Source organism: Sander vitreus, chromosome 12 (genome assembly GCF_031162955.1).
Source record: "Sander vitreus isolate 19-12246 chromosome 12, sanVit1, whole genome shotgun sequence".
Classification (NCBI taxonomy): domain Eukaryota; kingdom Metazoa; phylum Chordata; class Actinopteri; order Perciformes; family Percidae; genus Sander; species Sander vitreus.
In genome coordinates, this window is record NC_135866.1 from 16114019 (window position 1) to 16134892 (window position 20874).

The window sequence follows — 20874 nt, forward strand, 5'->3', positions numbered from 1 at the left end:
ACACACACACCCACACACACACACACACACACACACACACACACACACACACACACACACACACACACAGACACACACACACACACACACACACACACGCACACACACACACACACACACTTTGAGAGGGGGATTCAGCTCCTTAAATCTGTCTAATTAAAACACCAAATCCCTCAACTCCCCTCACCCACCAACCCAATCCTCACTTCCCAGCCACACACTCTCACACCCCACCCTCCTCCATCCCCACTGCCACCACCCCCGATTCCACAGGAGAAATGATTATTAGGAATTTAATGGGGGAACGTTTCCTATCCCACACCATCTGGGGCTTGGGAATGGCACAAAATTTGAGGATGCTTGCCGACGTTGCGGGGAACATTATTTTCATTTTGTTTTTGACTGGTGCTCAGATTTTCAGACATTGCAGGAAAAAAGGCTCCTGATTACAATAAATTACCATAATATATTACAAAAGAAATACATATAAAGAAGCATTTGTGTTTATTTTTCTGTTAAAGGTGATTGCATAAAACTTTTCTCAACTTCTGAGGTTATTGTTGTCTTTCTGCAATGCATTCCTATAGAAACATACTGTTTCTTTTGCACTAATTATGACACCACATCTCAGATTGTGAATTCACCTCTATACAATATATCCCCCAGTCCTGTCCTTAACCTCCCACACAGAGCCGGGCCATATGCTGCCTCTCTCTCTCTCCCTATACTTCCTTCTCCCGCGCTCTCCTTCACTCCCTCTTTGCAGCTTAATGAGCTGCATGAGTGTAGGGGTACGTGTACACGTTTGACCCTGTGCTAAACTGCTGTACAGCGCCTCGCCCCCCACCTCCACCCACCCCCCTCCCTCAACTCCTCCTCACCTTCTTCAGCCTCTCTGTGAGGCCCCAAGAGGGATTTGAATCCCCTCCGACAAACACACACCTGCATACATATATTCACAGGCACACTGACACACACACACACACACACACACACACACACACACACACACACACACACACACACACACACACACACACACACACACACACACACACACACTACTGACACAGGGAAGGCTAAAAAGGTGATTTTATGGCCCTATAGGGACCTTCAGTAGCCCGGTCTTCCAATTTTATGGTGATACAGAGGGAGAGAAGGATGAGTGAAGGAATGAAGACGGTTATTTCTAAATCAACAGGATACATGCTAACACAATTTGAAATTCTCTGCAGTTGCATCCACAGAAGAGGAAAATGAGATGTGGTGCAATTTATGTGGTATTCTAGTTTGTGATCTCTAAAACTGATTAATTAATTCATTAGGGTTACTTTGTGTTTCCTGATTTTCCTTTTGTTGTTGCTCTTTTAACTCTCCACAATTAAATTTGTTCAAATGTTTGCAAAGCTTTTATATTAATGTTGTGTTCACCTATAAAAGCATATGTGATTATGTGATTTAACATTTGATACCAGTAGGCTATGGCCCTTACATTTCACTCTACAAAAACGTAAAGAGAACAAGAATTTCATGATTTGCAATGATGTGCTGTCTCATTAGTTCAACTTCGACAGAATAGAATACATGCTGAAATAGGTTCACTGCTCTTAATTCATGCATGCTTAGTACACAAGTTTCTTCTTCTTCACATGTGGCTTGACAACAACTGAAAAAAAAAAACAATATGGCAATGGCAAATAGTTTCATAGGCTTCATTTTTTTGTATCTCTCCTCTCTCTAAAGTAAATACAGTCAAATATGCAGGCCTCTTCTCAAACTCAGTTATCTGGTTTCGCTATAGATCACTTATCATCTCCTTGAAAGTCACAGCTATCCAAATACATCATTTAAAAAAGACAGGGTTAATTAATGACAGTTTCTATAAGATTTTTTTTAATGTCTTTAGAGGTTTTTTTGCTGCTGTTAACTTTAATTAAATTTGCATACAGGTGGATATATAAACTATCAGAATGTCAGTCACAGCTTAAGCCTGTATATGTTTTTCTTTAAGCATTGCTTCCCATAAACATGAGCTTTGCTGCTGTGTTGTTTTAGAATTAATTTATTAATTAGGGATAAATTAGACTTGGATACAAGTTTGGTACATAAGTCAAATGTTTAACAGCGTTGTCCCGTGTGTCGCTGCAGTGAACAAGGTGAACTTTGCGCACTTAGACCTCAACGTTTTCAATGATCGGAGTCTGGATAAAAGATAATTTAGTGGTTTTCACCAGGTTTTAATGATGATACATGTAGAAGAAATCTATGTTTTTATAAGTGAAAGTGAAACACAATCAAATCAGTGACAGTATAAACCAGTTCATCCAGCCGGTGAAACACCGATATAAACACAAACTAATAACTTGATCCACATCATTTCATTAACATCGGCTTGAGTCTTCTTCCACTGATTATATGAAATTATAGTCCTGTATAATAACGATTTGTAAAACCGCGAGTAAAATTAATAAAATATAGGTGCGTACAACTGGCTGACATCCAACACCTTGTGGGCATATTTGTCACAAATCAGCCATCTGATCGACTGGAATTTAAACAAGCCTCTCATATGAAGAATTTCAAAACTCTTTTTGCGTTATATTTGCGTAACTTCACAGATTTATATTTTAACTTTAACTGTTAAATTAAAATAAAATAAAAAACAATTTAAGGGACGTTAAAACATTTGTATCGTTAACGAAAATTATTGATTTAAAATGCATTCTTACGGTTTGAAACTTAACATATTGTAAAAATAAAAATGATATACGCATCTATGTTGCTATTATACAAAAGGCCTTACTGTGTCACCCAAAACTCAGAGGGTATGCAAGATGAGACTCAATTTCTCAAAAAAATAAATAGGTTAAAGTAAATTACGCTTGGAGCGTTTTTATCTCAATTTATTAATCAGTTTTTTTTCCTGCCTTCCTGCTGTCGATCATTTTCACAGAAAGCTGAAAAGCTTCAAGGTAAAGCCTCTCACTGCCTCTTCATTTTATTGGGACGAACACATCACAAAACATTAAGACATTACTTCACGAATATTTCGATCCATAACGAGTTTCCAATGTGTGTGTGTGTGTGTGTGTGTGTGTGTGTGTGTGTGTGTGTGTGTGTGTGTGTGTGTGTGTGTGTGTGATAAAAATGAAGAACACCATCCAATAATCATTCGGTTAAAGTTACAAAAGCAACAGAATTTATGAGAGTACAGTCACCAACATTGTGCAGAAATACATGAAGTGCATTACAGCTGCTCTTCGGCAGGAACAAGGAAGTGTAAAAAGTTCACATCAAACTATCCAAAACTGTCATTTCGTTGCATATTGATGGTCATCATCTCTTTTTTAAGGCATGTTGTTCGCATTTATATAATTTTGAAACATTTTGTTCACCTCACACAAAATGATTTTCCTTTCAGCTGCAGTGAAATATACAACAATGCAACCTAAACAAACTGTTAATGTATGGGAATTCACATAAAAAGGTAATACCATTGATTTTTACAATATTTGTAATGATATATTATCCACATTAAAATTGACGGAATTATAATAAATAAGCTTAAATAAATAAATACAATAATCATTTATATTCACCTCGTTACCACACTATTTAATCCAACTACAAATGCATTTAGTTTTTAAACTTTCTTTCCCCAAAACTTTCTGTATGACATCATCATCATCAGGCTCCTAAACACGTGCATAATTCCAAACTGGCTTTTTTCTATAACCAATTTTGTGTAATTGTCATCATTTTAATTAGATATTAGATTAGGAGAAACGCCTTGTGGGAGGAAATAGACACATATGTGTGTGTTTTTTTTTATAAGCAAAGATTGCATTTGGCTGCCTTGCATAGCTCAATTGACCTGTATTGCTAACAGACTGAATCTCTGAACTCCAATCATGGCTCAGCAAACTTCCCTGATGAGGTGAAATGCTTTAGATTCTTCTTCCCCGGTTGTTTCATTTAGCTGATTTTATTTCCAGGTAAATAATTTGACTGACTGCTGTGATCTAATTAAATAAGCAGAAAATTCAATCATATTCATATCAGCTTTAAATAACCCATATCACGACCGACATCTGCAGTACAGCCATTAACAAACAAATATCATATCATATATGTAATTTACTCGAAACCTGCATCTTTAACGAATTAGGCCTACTCTACATTTGTGGTTTTCCAATGGAAACAAATATGTGGCAGTGAGCCGTTAAATCTTAGTTTTCTTTAAATTAATCAGAGAAGAATCTGTCTTCAGATTGAAATCATTTCATTTGTTTTCAAAGCAAAAGCGTTCTTGTGTCTTTTTTCTGCCTTATATCGACACACATCAGGTGAAATCCTCATATCTCATTTGTAGATTTTTACCATGTTTCAAAGAAAAACAAGACTGAACATTCAACAGATAATGTTAAAATTGGCATTTTTGCAGTGCATCAGCGTGTCTGGAGTACATTTCGTTCCACTCTCGACATCTGCGGGGGAAATTGCATTGCTTCTGAAACTTGAACTTCGTCCAGCTGATTGATTAATTGTGGAAAGAGCCATTAACTTCCCCTTGTGCTTGGAAGGACTGGCTGCGGACGTGCAGATCGTAGGGGAAACGGCCCTCTGGGGAGACCCGGTACATGGAATTGTGCGCAAGAGCCGTGCGCCCTGGCGCACTGCAGTAGCGCATGCCATAGTGGCTGCTTTTGCCGTAGTCTGGCGGATCGTCGTGTTTTAGAGAGAAAATCCCGTTGAAGTTCATCGGGGGGCTCAGCTGGCCGTCGAAATGCGGACTCCCGCCCTCTGGGGACGGGTTCTCGTAGTAGGGCTCGTACGCGCCGCTGTAGCTGTAGTGTCTGAACGGCTTGGCGCTGCTGTCCAGGTTGCTCCCGCTGTGACCGGGGGGCGTGTTCATGTCTGAGCCGGGGTACGAGTACATGGCATCATAGGGCGATCTGCCAGAGAACATGACCTCACCGTTGTGGTCTGTGAGGAAATTTCTCGCGTTCAGCTGCAAACAACCGGCAACCAAGTTGGTTGTTGGCTGAGATAATCCTTTGCACAAAGTCTGTACGAAAGCGAGGAGGTCCGGTCTCTTCCCAGCGCTCAGAGTCTCTGACAGGGCCCAGATGTAATTTTTAGCCAGTCTAAGGGTCTCAATCTTGGACAGTTTTTGAGTTTTTGAGTAGCACGGCACAACTTTGCGCAGGCTCTCCAACGCGTCGTTCAAGCTGTGCATCCGGGTGCGCTCTCGGGCGTTGGCTTCATGGCGCCGTACTTTGGACCTGTCCATCTCCTTACCGGGCCTCTTTTTTCGCGGGCCGCGCTTTTTAGGAAGTCCGTTGTCATCGTGATCGCCCTCCCTTTCATCCTCATCTCTGTCGGAGATGTCGTCCTCGTCCTCCTTCATGTCTGAATTGGACCTGTCTGGGTCGTGTTGTCGCTCCTTCTCCAGGCTCTCAGGTAAGTTTTCACGATGATAATTGGCACCAAACCGCGGCTCACACATCATATGAGGTTCCTCAAATGGCAGCGTCAACATATTTCCTGGAAAATGAAAGCCAAACTATGAGGACAGAGTACAACACGGAAGTCTTTTGAAGGTTGTCAGTTAATTACCTTGTGATTTGACCCCCCAAAGAGGAAGAGGAACAAATTGGCAACCAAGGCCATGTCACAGCTGGCTACCTTTTCAAAGACACTCAACTTCATTGTCTTTGGACTTGTGGAAAAATAACCTTAATTGTTTCAAGCCTCTTTTAACATATTTGTTGATAATAGGCTATACGTGATAAAAGCCTATTATGTTTTTTTAGCCAAAGCGCAGCACAAAACACATTTAAAATCAATAAACGCAAACTCTCAAAGTCAAACCATTAATAAGTCATATAATAATACTAATAATACTAACCTCTGATCAGCGTGCACCTTGCATGTTCCCAAATAGCTCTTCTGAATCTGCGCTGCAGCTTCTTCTCTTGCAAACCACAAATTAAAGGAAAAAGCTTAAACCGTGCACACTCTTTTCTCTGCCTTGCTGTATTGTGCTGTTCCTCCTTTCTCCTCCTTCTCTCTCTCTCTCTCTCTCTCTCTCTCTCTCTCTCTCTCTCTCTCTCTCTCTCTCTCTTCCCCTTCCCTCTCTCTTTGAGGAATGACACTCATGCCAACAGCGGGTACCCATGCCATCTGCCGCTGACGTCTTGTGGCAGCCGGGACCACGTGTTCAGTGTCCCATGGGACCTCCATTCCTACCGATCATCTGGCAGCTCCGGTAATGGGCACCGGGAGGCCCGCGTTTACCGTCAAAAACACAGACCGGAGAGGGATAACAATATAATATCTGCATCTCCCCTTGTAAGAAAGATGAATTAATGTCTTTTTATGTGGAAAATAACGAGGGACGTGCGAGTTTGCAGGCATCCTCAACAGGTGAGATAGATAGATAGATAGATAGATAGATAGATAGATAGATAGATAGATAGATAGATAGATAGATAGACAGATTGAAAACTGATTAAACAGAAGAATAGAAATGTCAGTTTTAAATAATCCCAGATTTATTCAATTTAGTGAAAAGCAATGGGAAACAGGGAAGTTAAAACCCTTAATTCAAAAAACATGAGAGATGGAGCAAACCTCAAGTTTTTTTGTGGATATAAAAACGGAATGCTGCTTTGTTCAGTTTTGACTCGGTTTGTATTTTGGTCCTAAACCGTGGTCCTGAATTGTATTTATTCAAGAATTTGCACATACATAGGCTACACATGTAGAAGTGTAAGACATCGGCATTTAAACACACATACAGTATAAACCCTGTGAAGGTATTGTACAAAGACCTGCCCTAAAGCTCAAAGCATGATAATTTAATTAAATTTAATGAAACCAATTATAAATGCATTTCTGACCGGAAGCTGCAAACAAGGAAAAAAAAACGGACATGTGACCAACACCATTTAAATTATACAGCTGTACTATATACAGATACAGATATATGTCTGTCTGTTAACTCTAATGTTCTGTTTCAGGTCCTCTTAAACAGCTCAAAAAACACACCCAACACTGTTTAATCATCTGGACACCTTTATGAGAATTGCTCATAAACATGATTTTTTTAATTGACACATTTCTTCGGTTTGAGGTCTCCAATCACAAAATATTTGGACTTCTAGTACTTGTTATGCTGCACCTAGTCTATATCCCTAACGTTCCACTTCCGGGATTGCTCTGTTGCCGCCAGGGGCGTAGCACAAAATTCTGGGCCCTGTAGAAAGGCATTTTCTATGGGCCCCTCCCCGCATCCACTGCTATTCATTCTAGCATCTTTTTGGGCCGTCCTCACATGAGGGCCCTGGGTACCCAGTCCCCTTCCCCCCCCCCGCAAGAAAACATTTCTATGTGTTCTGGAGGCAGTTACAAACAACATATTTGGTTGTTTAATTTGAAGGACTGTGGTTTATTGATGTCAGAAGAAAAGATTTTTTTTTTTTTAAATGGTTGATTTTACAATAATTATTATACAGCTGTTGGGTTTGTGGGACCTCAAACAATAAGGAAGTAAAGCTCTCTTAACAAAACTCAAGGGTTGATAGACTATGTAGTATATTATATAAATTGAGGCCTGCGACTAATGATTATATTTATTATTGATTAAACTGCAGACAAATTTCTCGATCAATCGTTTCGTCTATAAAATGTCAGAAAATAGTGAAAAATGCCCGTCACATTTTCCCAAACTTTTTGTTGACGTCATTAAATGTCAAAACATTCCATTTAAAAGAGAGGAAATCTGCATATCTACACATTGGAAAAGCTGCAACCAGAGAACTTTCGGAATTTATGCGCAAAAAGCTGACACAAACGATTAATCGATTATCGAAAAAGTTGCATACAATTTTTCTAACCGATCGTCTAATCGACTTATTGTTGCAGCTCTATATTAAAAATTCCAGCAGGCACCTCACATGCAGAGGATGCTATGATACCAGGGGGGCGTGCACAGTGTTGGTACCTCAGGACTGTAGACATTAAGTACACCCCGTAGAAAAGGCCCAGTGGCACGCTGCCAAATCCACACTGGGGCACAGCTGGCACTCGATATGGGTACATGCACTCCTCAGTTATGTGAAACACACACACAAGCGCACACAAATGTATCCCTGTGAATGACCTTGTTGCAAGGAGAATCAATTAAAGTGAAATATCAATCTCTCTGTATTGGACAGTATAAGACATTGATCAGCAGTAAGGGCCTGGCAGCAGAGTGCCACAGCGTGTTTACGACACCTGACGGTGTGAGCTCAGAGCATGAAAAATGAATGGCGAAGGTAAAGATTGCAGGTGACAACGATAGCATCATCTCACACACTGGTGACTGTGCATACACTTAACCCTAATGTGTGTGAGACAGAGCACCAAACGTGTTCACACAAATACAGGCAAGTGTGTGGGAGCGTGCATGTGGACGAACACATACTGTACATGAGCACACCCCCCCCAAAAAAGAGAATAACAAAAAACAAAAACAGACCCCTCATCACTGCCTTCCCCCTAAAATGCCTCAGCTGGTCTGCTGATCGTTCTGGTCCAGCACACACACACACAAGCATCTGATGAGTCAAACTCCCCATCTCAGACTAATCAGTTGACTGCACTAATTGCAAATGCAAATATGCAAATTTATATTAATTAATTACTCCACTAATTAGTTCTCTTGTCTTTTCAGGTAATAAATCATGGTGTGGTTGAGAGGGAAAGAGAGAGACATGGCAGTGATCTTTTGTCTGCTAGAAATCCTCCTTTCAGGCCTGAATCTAATCTTGTTCTGATGTTTTTAGGGCGGTTTTCATTTAAAACTGTCCTCAGCTAAGACTGACTTTTTTTTCTCCCTTTCTTACAGCAGTCCTAACCTAGTTAATTATTTCAGTTGATATTTTAAGTGTCATACTTCAAGGGTGGAAGCATTGTAATTTGAGAGGTATAACAAATAGCAGAGGTTGGTAGATCAGGGTGTCTCGCTGACAGTTCTTGCCTGTCAGCTCTTTTAATTATCACATTATCAGCTTTTATAGGCACGGTGCGTGGTGTTGAGCTGCAAATGAAGGCGCCACTGATCGCACGCTGAGTTGCAAGCATTTCTCAATTGATGTCAGCAGTTAAAGCGAGTTTGTGTCTGGATGATGAGTGCGAGGTGAAGTGGTTGAGCATACGGACTTCAGACATAACATGGGCAACTGTCAACTTCTAGTAGTTCTCTGATGATACAGCCATCATTAGATGTGCATCAGAAGGGAACAAACAGGAATACAGGGAGGTCATCAAGGACTTTAACCACCTTCACCTAAACGCCTAAGACAAAGGTCATAGACTTTTGCAGGAAGACACCCCAGACTTCACCGGTGAACATCCAGGGATGGTATATAGAGACAGTGGGAGCGCACAAATACCTGGGTGTTCACCTCAACAATACACTGGACTGGTCAGACAACATTGCTGTCCTGTATAAAAAGGGCTGAGGTCCCAGGGAGGTCATTTGGAGGTTGCAGTTGACACTGTTAAGAACATTTCATGACACTGAGAGGTGGCATGTGGCATCTGCAATCGTCTACGCAGTGGTCTACTGGGGAGATGGAAGCACGACGAGGGACGGAAAAAGACTCAATAAAGTCGTTAAGAGGGCTAGGTCTGTCTTGGACTCCCCTCTTGATTCCTGAGGTGGGTGAGAGGAGGATGTGAGCCAAGCTGACGTCAGTCATGGACAACACCACTCGCATGAGACTGAGGCGGCCTTGAGCAGCTCCTTCAGTAACAGACTGCGACACCTACAGTGTAAGAAGGAGCGCTACTGCAGGTCCTTCGTTCCAACGGCAGTTAGACTTTTTAGCACGAGCATAACATAATGTAACACTGCTGTTGTCTGTCACCATCACCCACCACTTACAACATGACAGACTATCCTGTGCAATGTCCTGCTTGTATCCTGTACAATTATATTTATACTGTAGATATTGTTTTATTTTCTAGTACAATGCTACACGCCATGTGTGTATTACAATGGGCAATTATCTTGTGCAATTATCCATTATGTACATATCTGTAATAGTTAAAGGTGTATATAGCTTTTATATTATTTAATTTCATTTGTATTTTTGTATTTTTGGTGTGGCAATACAACGTGATACTGTCCAAAATCAAATTCCCTGCATTTTTCTTTATAGTTAATTTCTTTAGTACAACCCTGTGAGGCAGAAGAACGCTCCGAAATGAACTCTAAATGCAAAGCATGTATTTTTTTAATCCTGACACTGACTCCGTAATGAGCCTGCTGTTAATTTTCAGTTCCTCAACAATCTAACAACTCTCACTATTTATTTTGCATTGCTTTACGCTGAGGTGCATGTACAAATAACTAAAGCTAAATAAGGAAGTGCTTAAGCAGTCCCAAATACAAGTGCAAGTCATTTATTTTGAGTACCTAATACACAGATGAATACCTTGGTTGTTGCTATTAAATTGTTTCAGATTTTTGTTCTCACACCGTAAACCTGATGTTGGCAGATTTATGTCTTTATTTATTAGAAAATGTTTCCAAACCTGACATGCTCATCTTTTGTAACACTAGTTTATTTAAGTTTAAATGTTTTTGTTCCTTTCCTTTTTCCCCCTTCTTTTATTTAACCAGGTAGAAGTCTCATTTCAAGAGAGTTCTGGTTTAAGAGGGCAGATTAAACTGTGTTACAACAATAAAACACACAATATTACCAGCCCTGTCTCCTCGAAATGACATATACTGCTAATTTGTTTGTTTTTTCAAACAAAACATGACTGCTGCCTGGTTTATGTTCAAGTACATGCTATGTTGTTGTACTGTGCTCGACTCCCAGTCGGTCGGGATGGATTGTGGACATAAAAACTAAAGGACTTTTACCCTGGAGGCCTCACCTCCTGAGTTACACATTCTGGCAACAAAAGACTTTGGTTTAGGTGGAGCGAGTGGGGTTTTGGTTAAATGTTGATAAAGTGAACATGTGCTTTAAGTCACTCTTAACTACCTAAACTCTCTAACCTTAGTCATTTGAGTGTCTAAACGTTAAAAGTAAAAAGCAGTATCACCTAACCTTTAGTTGCTAAGTAGATATTGTATTGCTGTGAGCAAATATAGTAATATAGTAATAATGTATTTAGTAATAATAGTGACACATTCCACAGTGACACTCTTTACAAAATGTGTTCAGAATCAGTCAGTATAATTAAGACAAATTGGAAATTAAGTTGACATTACATTTCAGTCATTCTGCAAATGATTTTGTCCAAAGCAACTTGCAATAAGTGCATTCAAAACCAAAAGCGCTAAATGTCATCAATAATTGGAAGTTCAGGCTGTCAGGTCACGATTTAAAAACAACCTTGATTCAAAAGGGAAAGAATTTTGTTAAACACTCTTAATGGACAAGTTTCATCATGGTTTCAGCAGTGGAACACATTCAATAACCCCCACCCACCCACCCACCCAAGGCACACATGCAGCACAGTGGATGTGCAGAGGAGGGCTGAGGATTGTGGGACTGATTACCAGAGGCCAGGTCCTGGACTGGTGTCCTCCAGCTGTGCTGTTCTACCCAATTAGAAACTCCATATGCTGCCCCACTCAGCTGCTGAGTAGCCACACCTCCCACCCACACAGGTGTGTGACTGTGTGTGTGTGTGTGTGTGTGTGTGTGTGTGTGTGTGTGTGTGTGTGTGTGTGTGTGTGTGTTCGTCTATACAATCAACACAAACACTTTGCTGAGAAGTAAAAACATAGTTTCTCCTGTGTCCAGTTGTGTTTGTATCCAATATTTTATAGCATACAAAAATAGAAACAACTCACAGATCTGATTTAATTTTGTGTGATGGTCCACAATACTTTCTTAATCCCAACCCATTTCTTTACACCCAAACAAAGTAACTCTGACTGTCACTGCTCCTTTGATAAGAAACACACAGGTATTTAGGTGGGTGGCATAGAAGTGCTAATAGTATTAAAATATGGGGATATGAATAATGGATATGTTTTTGAAGATGTATAATGTAAAGATGTTAGTCCCGTTTTCAGACAGAGATGGGATGCAGACGTGAAATGTTGCCAGAGGCGCTCGTTTCTTTTTCAAAGCACAATCTGTTCGCGTACGTTCAAAGTGGCTGTGACAATCTGTTGTGGTAGAATGCAACACTTCCATACCCAGAAAGTGATAAGATAAAAAAAAAGTGTCAGATATCAAAAGTCACGTCTTTAGTTTAATATAAGTATTGTATGAAATGTATGATAAACTCACAGTAGAGGTGGTGTCTGACAACAGTGACCTACAGGAACTATATATGTCAAGAAAAACATTCATATTCTCTGACATGAGGAACATTGTTGCAGGAATTTCTCACTAGTATGTAATACAAGTTTTAAAAAGTGTTTTTGCCATGCACTACTGACTACTGCCAATTTCTATGCATTTTTCTTAATAGCACCTCTGCTTTTTTTCCAAGCATGAAGCCAAGATGATTGACAGGGTTGTAATGTCGTTTTCTCACCTAATCGACACTCTAAGTGTTGATATAATGTCTTTCTCAACTGTCCTCAACTCCCCATCGTCTGAAACTACTTCTCATTCTTAACAAAGTGTGGCACAGACAGAGCTTTAGTGTGCAGTGCAAATACATTTGAAAGTTGGTTTAGACTACTTCATTCATGTTATTGGAAAAAGTCTTGTTTTTGCTGACCGTAATGCTGCTGTGTGACATACTGTGTGTTATCAGCCACATAAAACATATTAGTTTGGCTGGTACCACAACAACTACGAGTAAGAGTATTGTTTGAAATGCTTCTTTCCCGCTCATACGCTGTAAGTATAGAAGAGCCTTTGATTCGCTTGCCTTACTTTTCTTGTAGGAGAAGTTTAACATTTCGGGAAATACACTTTTTTGCTTTTTTGACGAGAGGAAGATGAGAAGATCGATACCACTCTTGTATTCTTACGGAATATTGAAGTTATATTTAACGTTGTGTCACCGGTTAAGTTTAGGCAGCAAAGCTACCGTTAACAGTTTAGTTTAATATGACCATTCTATTTAATGCTGTGAAACGACAACCGGTATTTGACTGTGACGATCCAAAACGACTTGGTTAAGATAAGAAAAAAGTTTGTGGTTTGGGTTAAAATAAGTACTTTTGGGACACGAGCACTGGTCCCCTGGGTTAACGTCCTGTGTTTGGTAAGAATGTTACTCTTTAAATCGTGTTTCTGAGAAGAAATGTCTGCAAAGTCATATTGTAAGGTGAAGAAGTGCATTCTTCCATATTGTGTCCAAGAGTCATAAAGAGAAACGAGGGAAGAACAAGGACCTCACAGTGACTCTACTAAACATGCTGCTAGTTAGCAGCAAGTTGGTTCTTCAGTCTTTTTGTGTCTGACCTACGTGTATTTAATCTTTTGCTCAGACAGCTTATTCTGTGAGAGGAACAAATTCCTAGAACTCACTACCTGATCATTTACTGATCAAATTTGCTGCACCACTTTTAAGAGAGCTACCCAATCCTGGTTTATTCAGCAACAAACCTGTACTCATGTCAAGTTTTAAATGTGATGTGTCAATGTGTGCTTTATTGTATATTGCTGTATCCAGTTGACCTTCTTTTTAGCTCACTGTTCTAATCTCTTAGTTTCTTAAAAGCCTTTCTATTAGGGTGTTGCAAACTAGCATCCGCTATAAACACTAAATACTTGCATTGGATAGCTGTTTTCAGTTTTTCTGTGTATACTGTATCTGTCCCTTTCTAATAAACTATCAATAATAATAAATAAATGTGTAACAAACAAAACAATTAAAAATAATTTTGGGCCCATCATTGCAAACTCTATACAGGTGTGGAAGAAAGCAGAACGTTGGATGGGCGGCCCTTCTAAATTCTGCCAGAACACGCCACTATGGCATAACCGGAGGTTATTATGCAGCAACGAACCATTTAATCAACCATCTTGGTCATCTCTTGTAATGAATACATTAGGCGATTTATATGACACTCAAGGTCTTTGTTCCATACAAGATGTAAAAACACACTTTTCTCTTCCTGCGTCCTCTTATTTTGTTTATTTTCAGCTAAGATCAGCCTTAAAAGCTTATGGAGTTCCCTGGAATTCTCCTCTCCCCTCACATCCCATGTTACAATGGATTGCACCATTACTGGGCAGATCTTCTGTCTCCTTAATATATAGTACGCTGATTCAGCATAGTGCCAAGGCTTTACCAACTGAATCCATATGGAACAGGGAGTTGGGGAGTTTGAATATAAACCTGGATTGGGAGAGAATATGGTGCAATCTATGTATGACTTCTAAGAACCTAGATCACCAACTAATTCACTTCAAAACCATACATAGAACCTACATCGCACCCTATAAAAGATTCTAGATGAAATTACAAGCTACTAACACTGCTTCACCTGGAACATTTTTACACGTTTTGGGATTGTCCAGTTATCTCTAAATTCTGGCTTCATGTAAACTCAGTTTTGGCGGACATACTTGACATTTCTTATGTTCCTAATCCTGGTTTTTGTCTCCTTAATGATAATTCTGATATCAATCTAAAGCAAATTCAGTTCAAAATGGTATTCGCAGGGTTTACCTCTGCAAAAGAAAACAATTTTGAAAAACTGGTTCATTCCGGATATGTGTATGAATTCATTCTGGATTCATAGCCTTGTCAACATTGTCAACCTTGAACATACAACTGCACAACTCAATAAGGCGCGACCAGCGACTGTACCAGCTTGGAACTCTTTCTCATCTAGGATAATCTCTTGGACCAGGAACAACAGCTAGCAATCATTGTTGTGAACTCTACCTGCCGTACATGTTTTTGTTGCTTTATGTATTGTCTTACCAATGTGATGTTTTCTCTTATCTCTTACCCCCCAGCCCCCTTTCTCCATTTGAAAAGCAATAAAAATGTTGATCACAAAAAAAAATCTTCTTCATAGCCTGTTAGGTCACGAGTCAGTTTATCAAATTCATAGGCCCAATCCCAATGTCCAAACTCACAGACACAGACTTTGAGGAACGTGAAATGGGCTGTCTTTTGCAGACATTTTAAGCCCTTTATGCACACTTCCCATAGGTTTGCATTTCTTCAGAATTTACCTGAGGGATTTACCCACAATGCATGGTATGAGAGGCTATTGCGTACTATGAAACAGAATCCTGCCAGCGCCACCGTGGCATTATGCTGCCCTTTGCTTGTTTTTTAGTAAATAAATAAAGCCGGCAAAACAGCTGACCTTCACTGTGGCATTATTAAGGAATCCAGGAGCCCGAAGGTGTTTAGCTTAGCTTAGCTTAGCATTAATACTGGAAACAAACTGGCACATCTAAAGCTCCCAAAGTTGGCATAGAGACTGAAAACAACCCTGCGCTGAAAATGAAAGATGAAGAACTCATAATTCACCTCTGGCTGTTCAGAATATCTCCACCTACTTCTCCACTCTGTTACACTCCATTGTAAGGTTGCTTGAAATATCCCAACATGACATCACGCCATCTGTGTTTAACCAGTTTTAGCAAGAACGAGCAACATGGTGTTGCAGTGTTAAATTGGCTTGAGTTTGATTTAAAGGGAAAGTGCTGCTGATGAACAGCAGCTCAAAATAGAGTCATCATAAGCATAATCAATGATACATTTGCAAGTGGTAGTAGTAATGTTGTTAGTACCTCCTCAGCAGCCAATTAGAGCATTTTTTTCTGTTGATTTCTTGACATTATAGTTAGTTAAGTTACCAAAAGGTTGAAGTATTCAGATCCAGATAAGGGGCAAACAGTATTACAGCAATGTAACAATACTCCACTACAAGTAAAAGCCCTGCATTCAAAATCTCACTTGCATTGGCACTTGTACAGGGGAACTCCACTGATTTTACACATCAAACTGTTTTAGAGAGTATTACTGCATATGTGGAAAAAGCTTTGTAAAGCTTTTTGTGGCTCCAGAGGGTTCTCAGTGAAATCTAATGAATTAACCCTTTAATGCATGAATTATGAAAACTTCAGTCAGGATTTCTTCCCCCAAGTGTTTTTATTCTTCTTAAGGCATGAAAAAAATAGTTGAACTTTTTTTTTAAACGTGCATTTTTCACTGCAAACATTGAAATTTAGACTTTTACTTAACAAATTGATATAACTGAATATAATGATAGTATATTATGTGAAAAATATAAAATGTTTTTTTATGGTGTTATACTGTTTTCACATATAACATATTCTAATACTGTTCAATGCAATGCAAAACCTCGGGTTGAACCCCCCCCCTTCCCCTTAACTGTATATTTTGTATATTTTTTGTTTTTGTTTCCTCCCAGCAGACAATCAATACTTGGACAATTTCCCAAGTGTATTACTCCTTAGGTGTTACTTGATGTTAAAACTTCATTTTTACTTGCAAGGGTGTCCTACTATAGAAGGATTGGCAGGATTTTCCTGAGCTGTTCAGCATGTGTGTCTGTCTGTCGGCCATCTTGGATTTGTGAAATTTGTGTGGCACTTACAGCACCTGGTCAGTGGGTGACAGTGAATGGAATGACAGATCAGTGTCCACAGTGGTGGCTGATCATCAAAACACATGCATATGCACGGAAATGGTGTTTGAATAGCTGTCCACTGTAGTGACCACTATGTTTGAAAGGGTTAATAGCGTTGGTTGGGCTGAAGACTACAAGTTCGAAAATTAAACAAATCTTTTGTTGTGGAGTTAGAAATTAGTGAACCAACTAGACCTCTGTAGCCCACTCCTCATCTCTGCTTTAGGTAGCGGCTCAAGGCTACATTATAGTAAAAGTACAAAGTAATGGAAATACTATGTAAAGTAACTCAAAACTGCAGTACAGTACTTGAGTAAATGTAGGCTACTTTCCACCACTGGGAGTTAATGATTAAAGTGAAACACATTCAATCACAAATTTTCATTATTCTAAATTAACTCCTCACAATTTCGTAGTTAAAATATTTTCATTTTATGTTTTTTCCATAATGCATTACTGCTGTGGAGTCTACTGGAGTGATTACCACTTTCACAGCAGATTTTGTCTCGAGACAAGGAGCTCAATGCCCTCTGCAACTTGCATAATCATCTGCTGTGTGTCACAATGCTGTAGCCGTGATGGGGTCTGCCCTGCCCCTTGTGCCCACCTGAGGGGGGGTTACAGTTGGCAGCCTTGCTCCTCACCTGTCAGGCTTCCAGAAAGGAACCTCTTGGCTGCCAGCAGAAATAGCTTCTTCCTATTTGGGGGTCTGCCCCCAGTCAAGATGAGGGAAGCTTGGCTCTTTAAGAGTTGGGCCAATTCCCAGACACATAGCAGCTCGTGCCACAGGGCCCTTTGATTTTGGGCTTTCAATCATTCACTCTAAATAGTGCTCTGTGCTCTTTCTAGTGGCTAGACAGGGTTTAATTTTTATTAAAGAGCTTGATATGCAAAGTCTACTTTACATGCTGCGTGAAGCAGCCATGTGCAGTTAAGTGGCAAGAACATGTTGTAGTTCTGTTAAGGTTAGGGGATGGATTCCCAAAAGGCCAGTCATATTGGAGCCTTGCTGTGACAGCAGCAGACTGTATTTACAGTGATATATTTGCTATATATTCGGCAGCTATTTTTAATTCATTAATTTTCATTTAGTTTCATTCATTTTATAAGCAAAAATGCCTAATTAAATTAGTTTTACCTTGTTAAATGTGAGGATGTGTTGCTTTTCTTTGTCGTAAATGGCAAAATACTAAAAATACATTGCAATGAAGATGTTTACTTTTTTCTAACATTTTAAAGAACAAAGAAACTGATTAATCGAGTAATTAAAGTAATATTTAGTTTCATCCCTACTTTTCTTAATGTTATCTCTGCCATGTATCTAACTTGTGTGTGTGTGTGTGTGTGTGTGTGTGTGTGTGTGTGTGTGTGTGAGAGAGAGAGAGATAGGACAATAAATAAGAGTTATTTGTGTTTAATATAATAATATACAGTATACATAATGTGCAGAGCTCATCCTGCCCACAAATGTGGCTGTTTTTTTTTTTTTTAGATGAAGGAAAAGCAAACTTATTAGCAGGTCCAGGTAACATCAGAGCAGCAGTTCCCGCCAGTGGCCATGTGATTAAATCACACAGAGTGAGTCTCAGGGAGCTGGGCATTGAAGGGACAGGCTGTCGGATGCCTTCACACCCCTCCCTCCTCCTCCTCTCCTACTCTTCCTCAACCATGTCATAGTGGAGCTCAGCCCGAGCCAGGGACAGGAGGTAGGGTGGAGCACAAATACCAACGCTCACATAAATGCATGGACAAACTTCATTTCCATGTATGAGAGCAATTGAAGACCAAAACATGCATGTTGTCTTTTTTGTTAATACACAAAGTCATGAGCATGAATTCACAAGAAGACACACAAATACAAACATGCACAAACACAAAGAAAGAATAAAAGAGTTTATGTATCTGTAAATTAGCTTTCAGGTAATAAAACGATGAAACAACCACCACAGGACACACACACACACACACACTCGTGTTTATCCAACCACCCTTGACTGGAGTTAATACCAGAAAAGGAAACTCATTTGCACATTTTACTTGCAAGCAAATTGACTATTTAAAAGAATAATGACCAAAAACAAAAGCTATGTAAATCAACAGTGAGCCAAAAAAAAAACAAAAAAAAACATAAATCTTACTTTGCAGCCTCACCAAATTCCTCAATCGTGCCAAAAATAAGTATTAAAAGCTCTTTAAAATACGGTTGATGGCTTTTGGTTACAGGCAGTCCCTATTTTCATGCCTGGCAATGGTCTTTTATGGCGAGGGACCTAATACAAGATTTCTGTTCTAGTGCAAACACAGTGGCCATGGGCACCAAGGAACAGCTGCCGTATAATTGAATTAACATTCGCCTTCTGCTTCGGCACTCAACGCTGTGCTGAGAACTCATACACATCTCTCCACGAGCTCCATCAACTGGCCCATGAATATGCATGCTGCTTGTGATAAATATGCGTTCTGTGTGTAATGTTTGTGGAGCTGCCTATATGGGGGATAAAGAGCTATATACTGACTATCTTGGGAGTGTGACACAGTGTAAATCAAGTCCGTTGATCATTTTTAATGATGCAGCCCCTCTGAGGCTGAGAGGCGGTGTTGGTGTGATTTAAAGTCTAATAGAGACATCTAGTGGATTACTGACTGTGAGACATGTACATCTTATAGCTAATGCGCAATACAGTTCATAGGCTTTGTTCACTAAATGTAATCCTATGTTCTTATTTCAATCTAATGAGGTTTAAATATCCTATTATAGTGAGCTATTAATACAGTAAAATCAGTGTTATCTTTCATATCATTTGTCACTAGTCTGTGACAAAAAAAGCATTATTAGACTACATCAATTATACTACATCAATTAAATAACACGTCTTCTCTTTTAGAATCAACAGGAAAATAAAACATCACCCAAGCAGACAACACAGAGATTATAACAATATAAACTCCACAGCAACTGCAGCCCATATCGAAGGTAAAAAACAGCTGCACAGTTTGTACACATGTAACGTTAATGAACACACATGCACAATGCTAGGCGTTGTCTAGCAATGTTGACCTTCTCCTCTGGAGAAAGTTAAAACCATTTCTTGAGCACTGCAAAGTTCTCCACTATCTGCTCCATGTTCCACTTCTCAGCTTGTTCACTCTCAGAGCATAATATAACCAGTCCACTCAGTCAGTCTGTCACACTGAGCTCCTCAGACTTTTCAAATATGTCATGCTGAATGACACTGCAGTCACAACTATGACAGAAGTTAACAGTCACAAACAGCATAAAGGCCTCACACACCTCACTGAAGGTAAAAGCTCCTCAGCAAGTCACCGCTCGAGGATCCACCATGAGCATTTTAGCATTAGGCATGTTAGCCATACCCAGCATGCACCTGTACATTGTGGGTGTGTTTCATTTGGGTCACTGAGCGTGTTGGCCGGGTGGTGCATTAAACCAGTGATTCATTTAGGTAGATGCAACCCTTTTTTTATTTCACCTATGCCGAGATAAAATATTGCTAACTTTAACCCATAATTGTTGTACAGTACTATACTGAAACTGTCCTTAGCAATCCCCATCAATTGGTCCCAAAACGTCCCAGTTAGATAATGAATGCCGTAAACATATTCTGTATAAATCTTTACAATCATTCCCCGAAAAAACCAAGCTGGCCTGCCTTATTGCACAATCCAAGTTTTCTTCAAACAATGCCATTTTTAGCATGTAGCTTTCTAGCTCAAAGTTTGTTGTTGTTTCCCGAAGGGAACGGTTTGAGGCCAACACACAGAGCGAAAGCGGGCAATTATCCTGAAAATGTACTTTCATTGATTCAGACTACTATCCTGCAGCTGAAACACTGTCTGTGCAAACACATAAGAAATTGTATGCTACTTTTATACTACTAATTAATTTTTGCACAAAACAAGGAGATTGTTGTAGATTGTTTCATTTCATCTCTTACATTCAAAGCACATTCGGATGAGATATGGAGGAATGATAACAGCAATAGAAAAACAGTTTAAATGCTGATATGGGCACACCATTACTGTTTAAAGAGAGGCTTGAAAAATTGTGAACCTATCCTTTAACTGTTTTTAGAAATGTTGTAGACAATTAATTGATGAATCGAAAAAATAGTTGCACTCCTAGATCTTACACTTCTCAAAATACAACCCTGACACTCCACTGATCTTCCATGCGTATAATCAGGAGTGTCCTTTAAATGTGTAATATAATACTGTGGTGGTGTTGTAGAAAATGAAGACAGGCAGACATGATC

At 39.6% G+C, this 20874-nt stretch overlaps 1 protein-coding gene across 1 annotated transcript; it reads right to left on the reverse strand.

Moving 5' to 3' along the window:
* Window positions 1-3171: 3171 nt before the first annotated feature.
* Window positions 3172-6071, reverse strand: neurod6b (neuronal differentiation 6b). The gene is made up of 2 exons (XM_078264753.1): window positions 5912-6071; window positions 3172-5547 (listed from the first exon to the last, which is right to left on the reverse strand). The coding sequence occupies exon 2, from the start codon at window positions 5540-5542 to the stop codon at window positions 4541-4543; it is 1002 nt and encodes a 333-aa protein (XP_078120879.1). The 5' UTR covers window positions 5543-5547; window positions 5912-6071; the 3' UTR covers window positions 3172-4540.
* Between the last annotated feature and the right edge of the window lie 14803 nt (window positions 6072-20874).

What these genes read in the sequence shown, in the direction of transcription:
- neurod6b (XM_078264753.1), bottom strand. Translation starts at nt 5,542, where the DNA reads ATGTTGACGCTGCCATTTGAGGAACCTCATATGATGTGTGAGCCGCGG.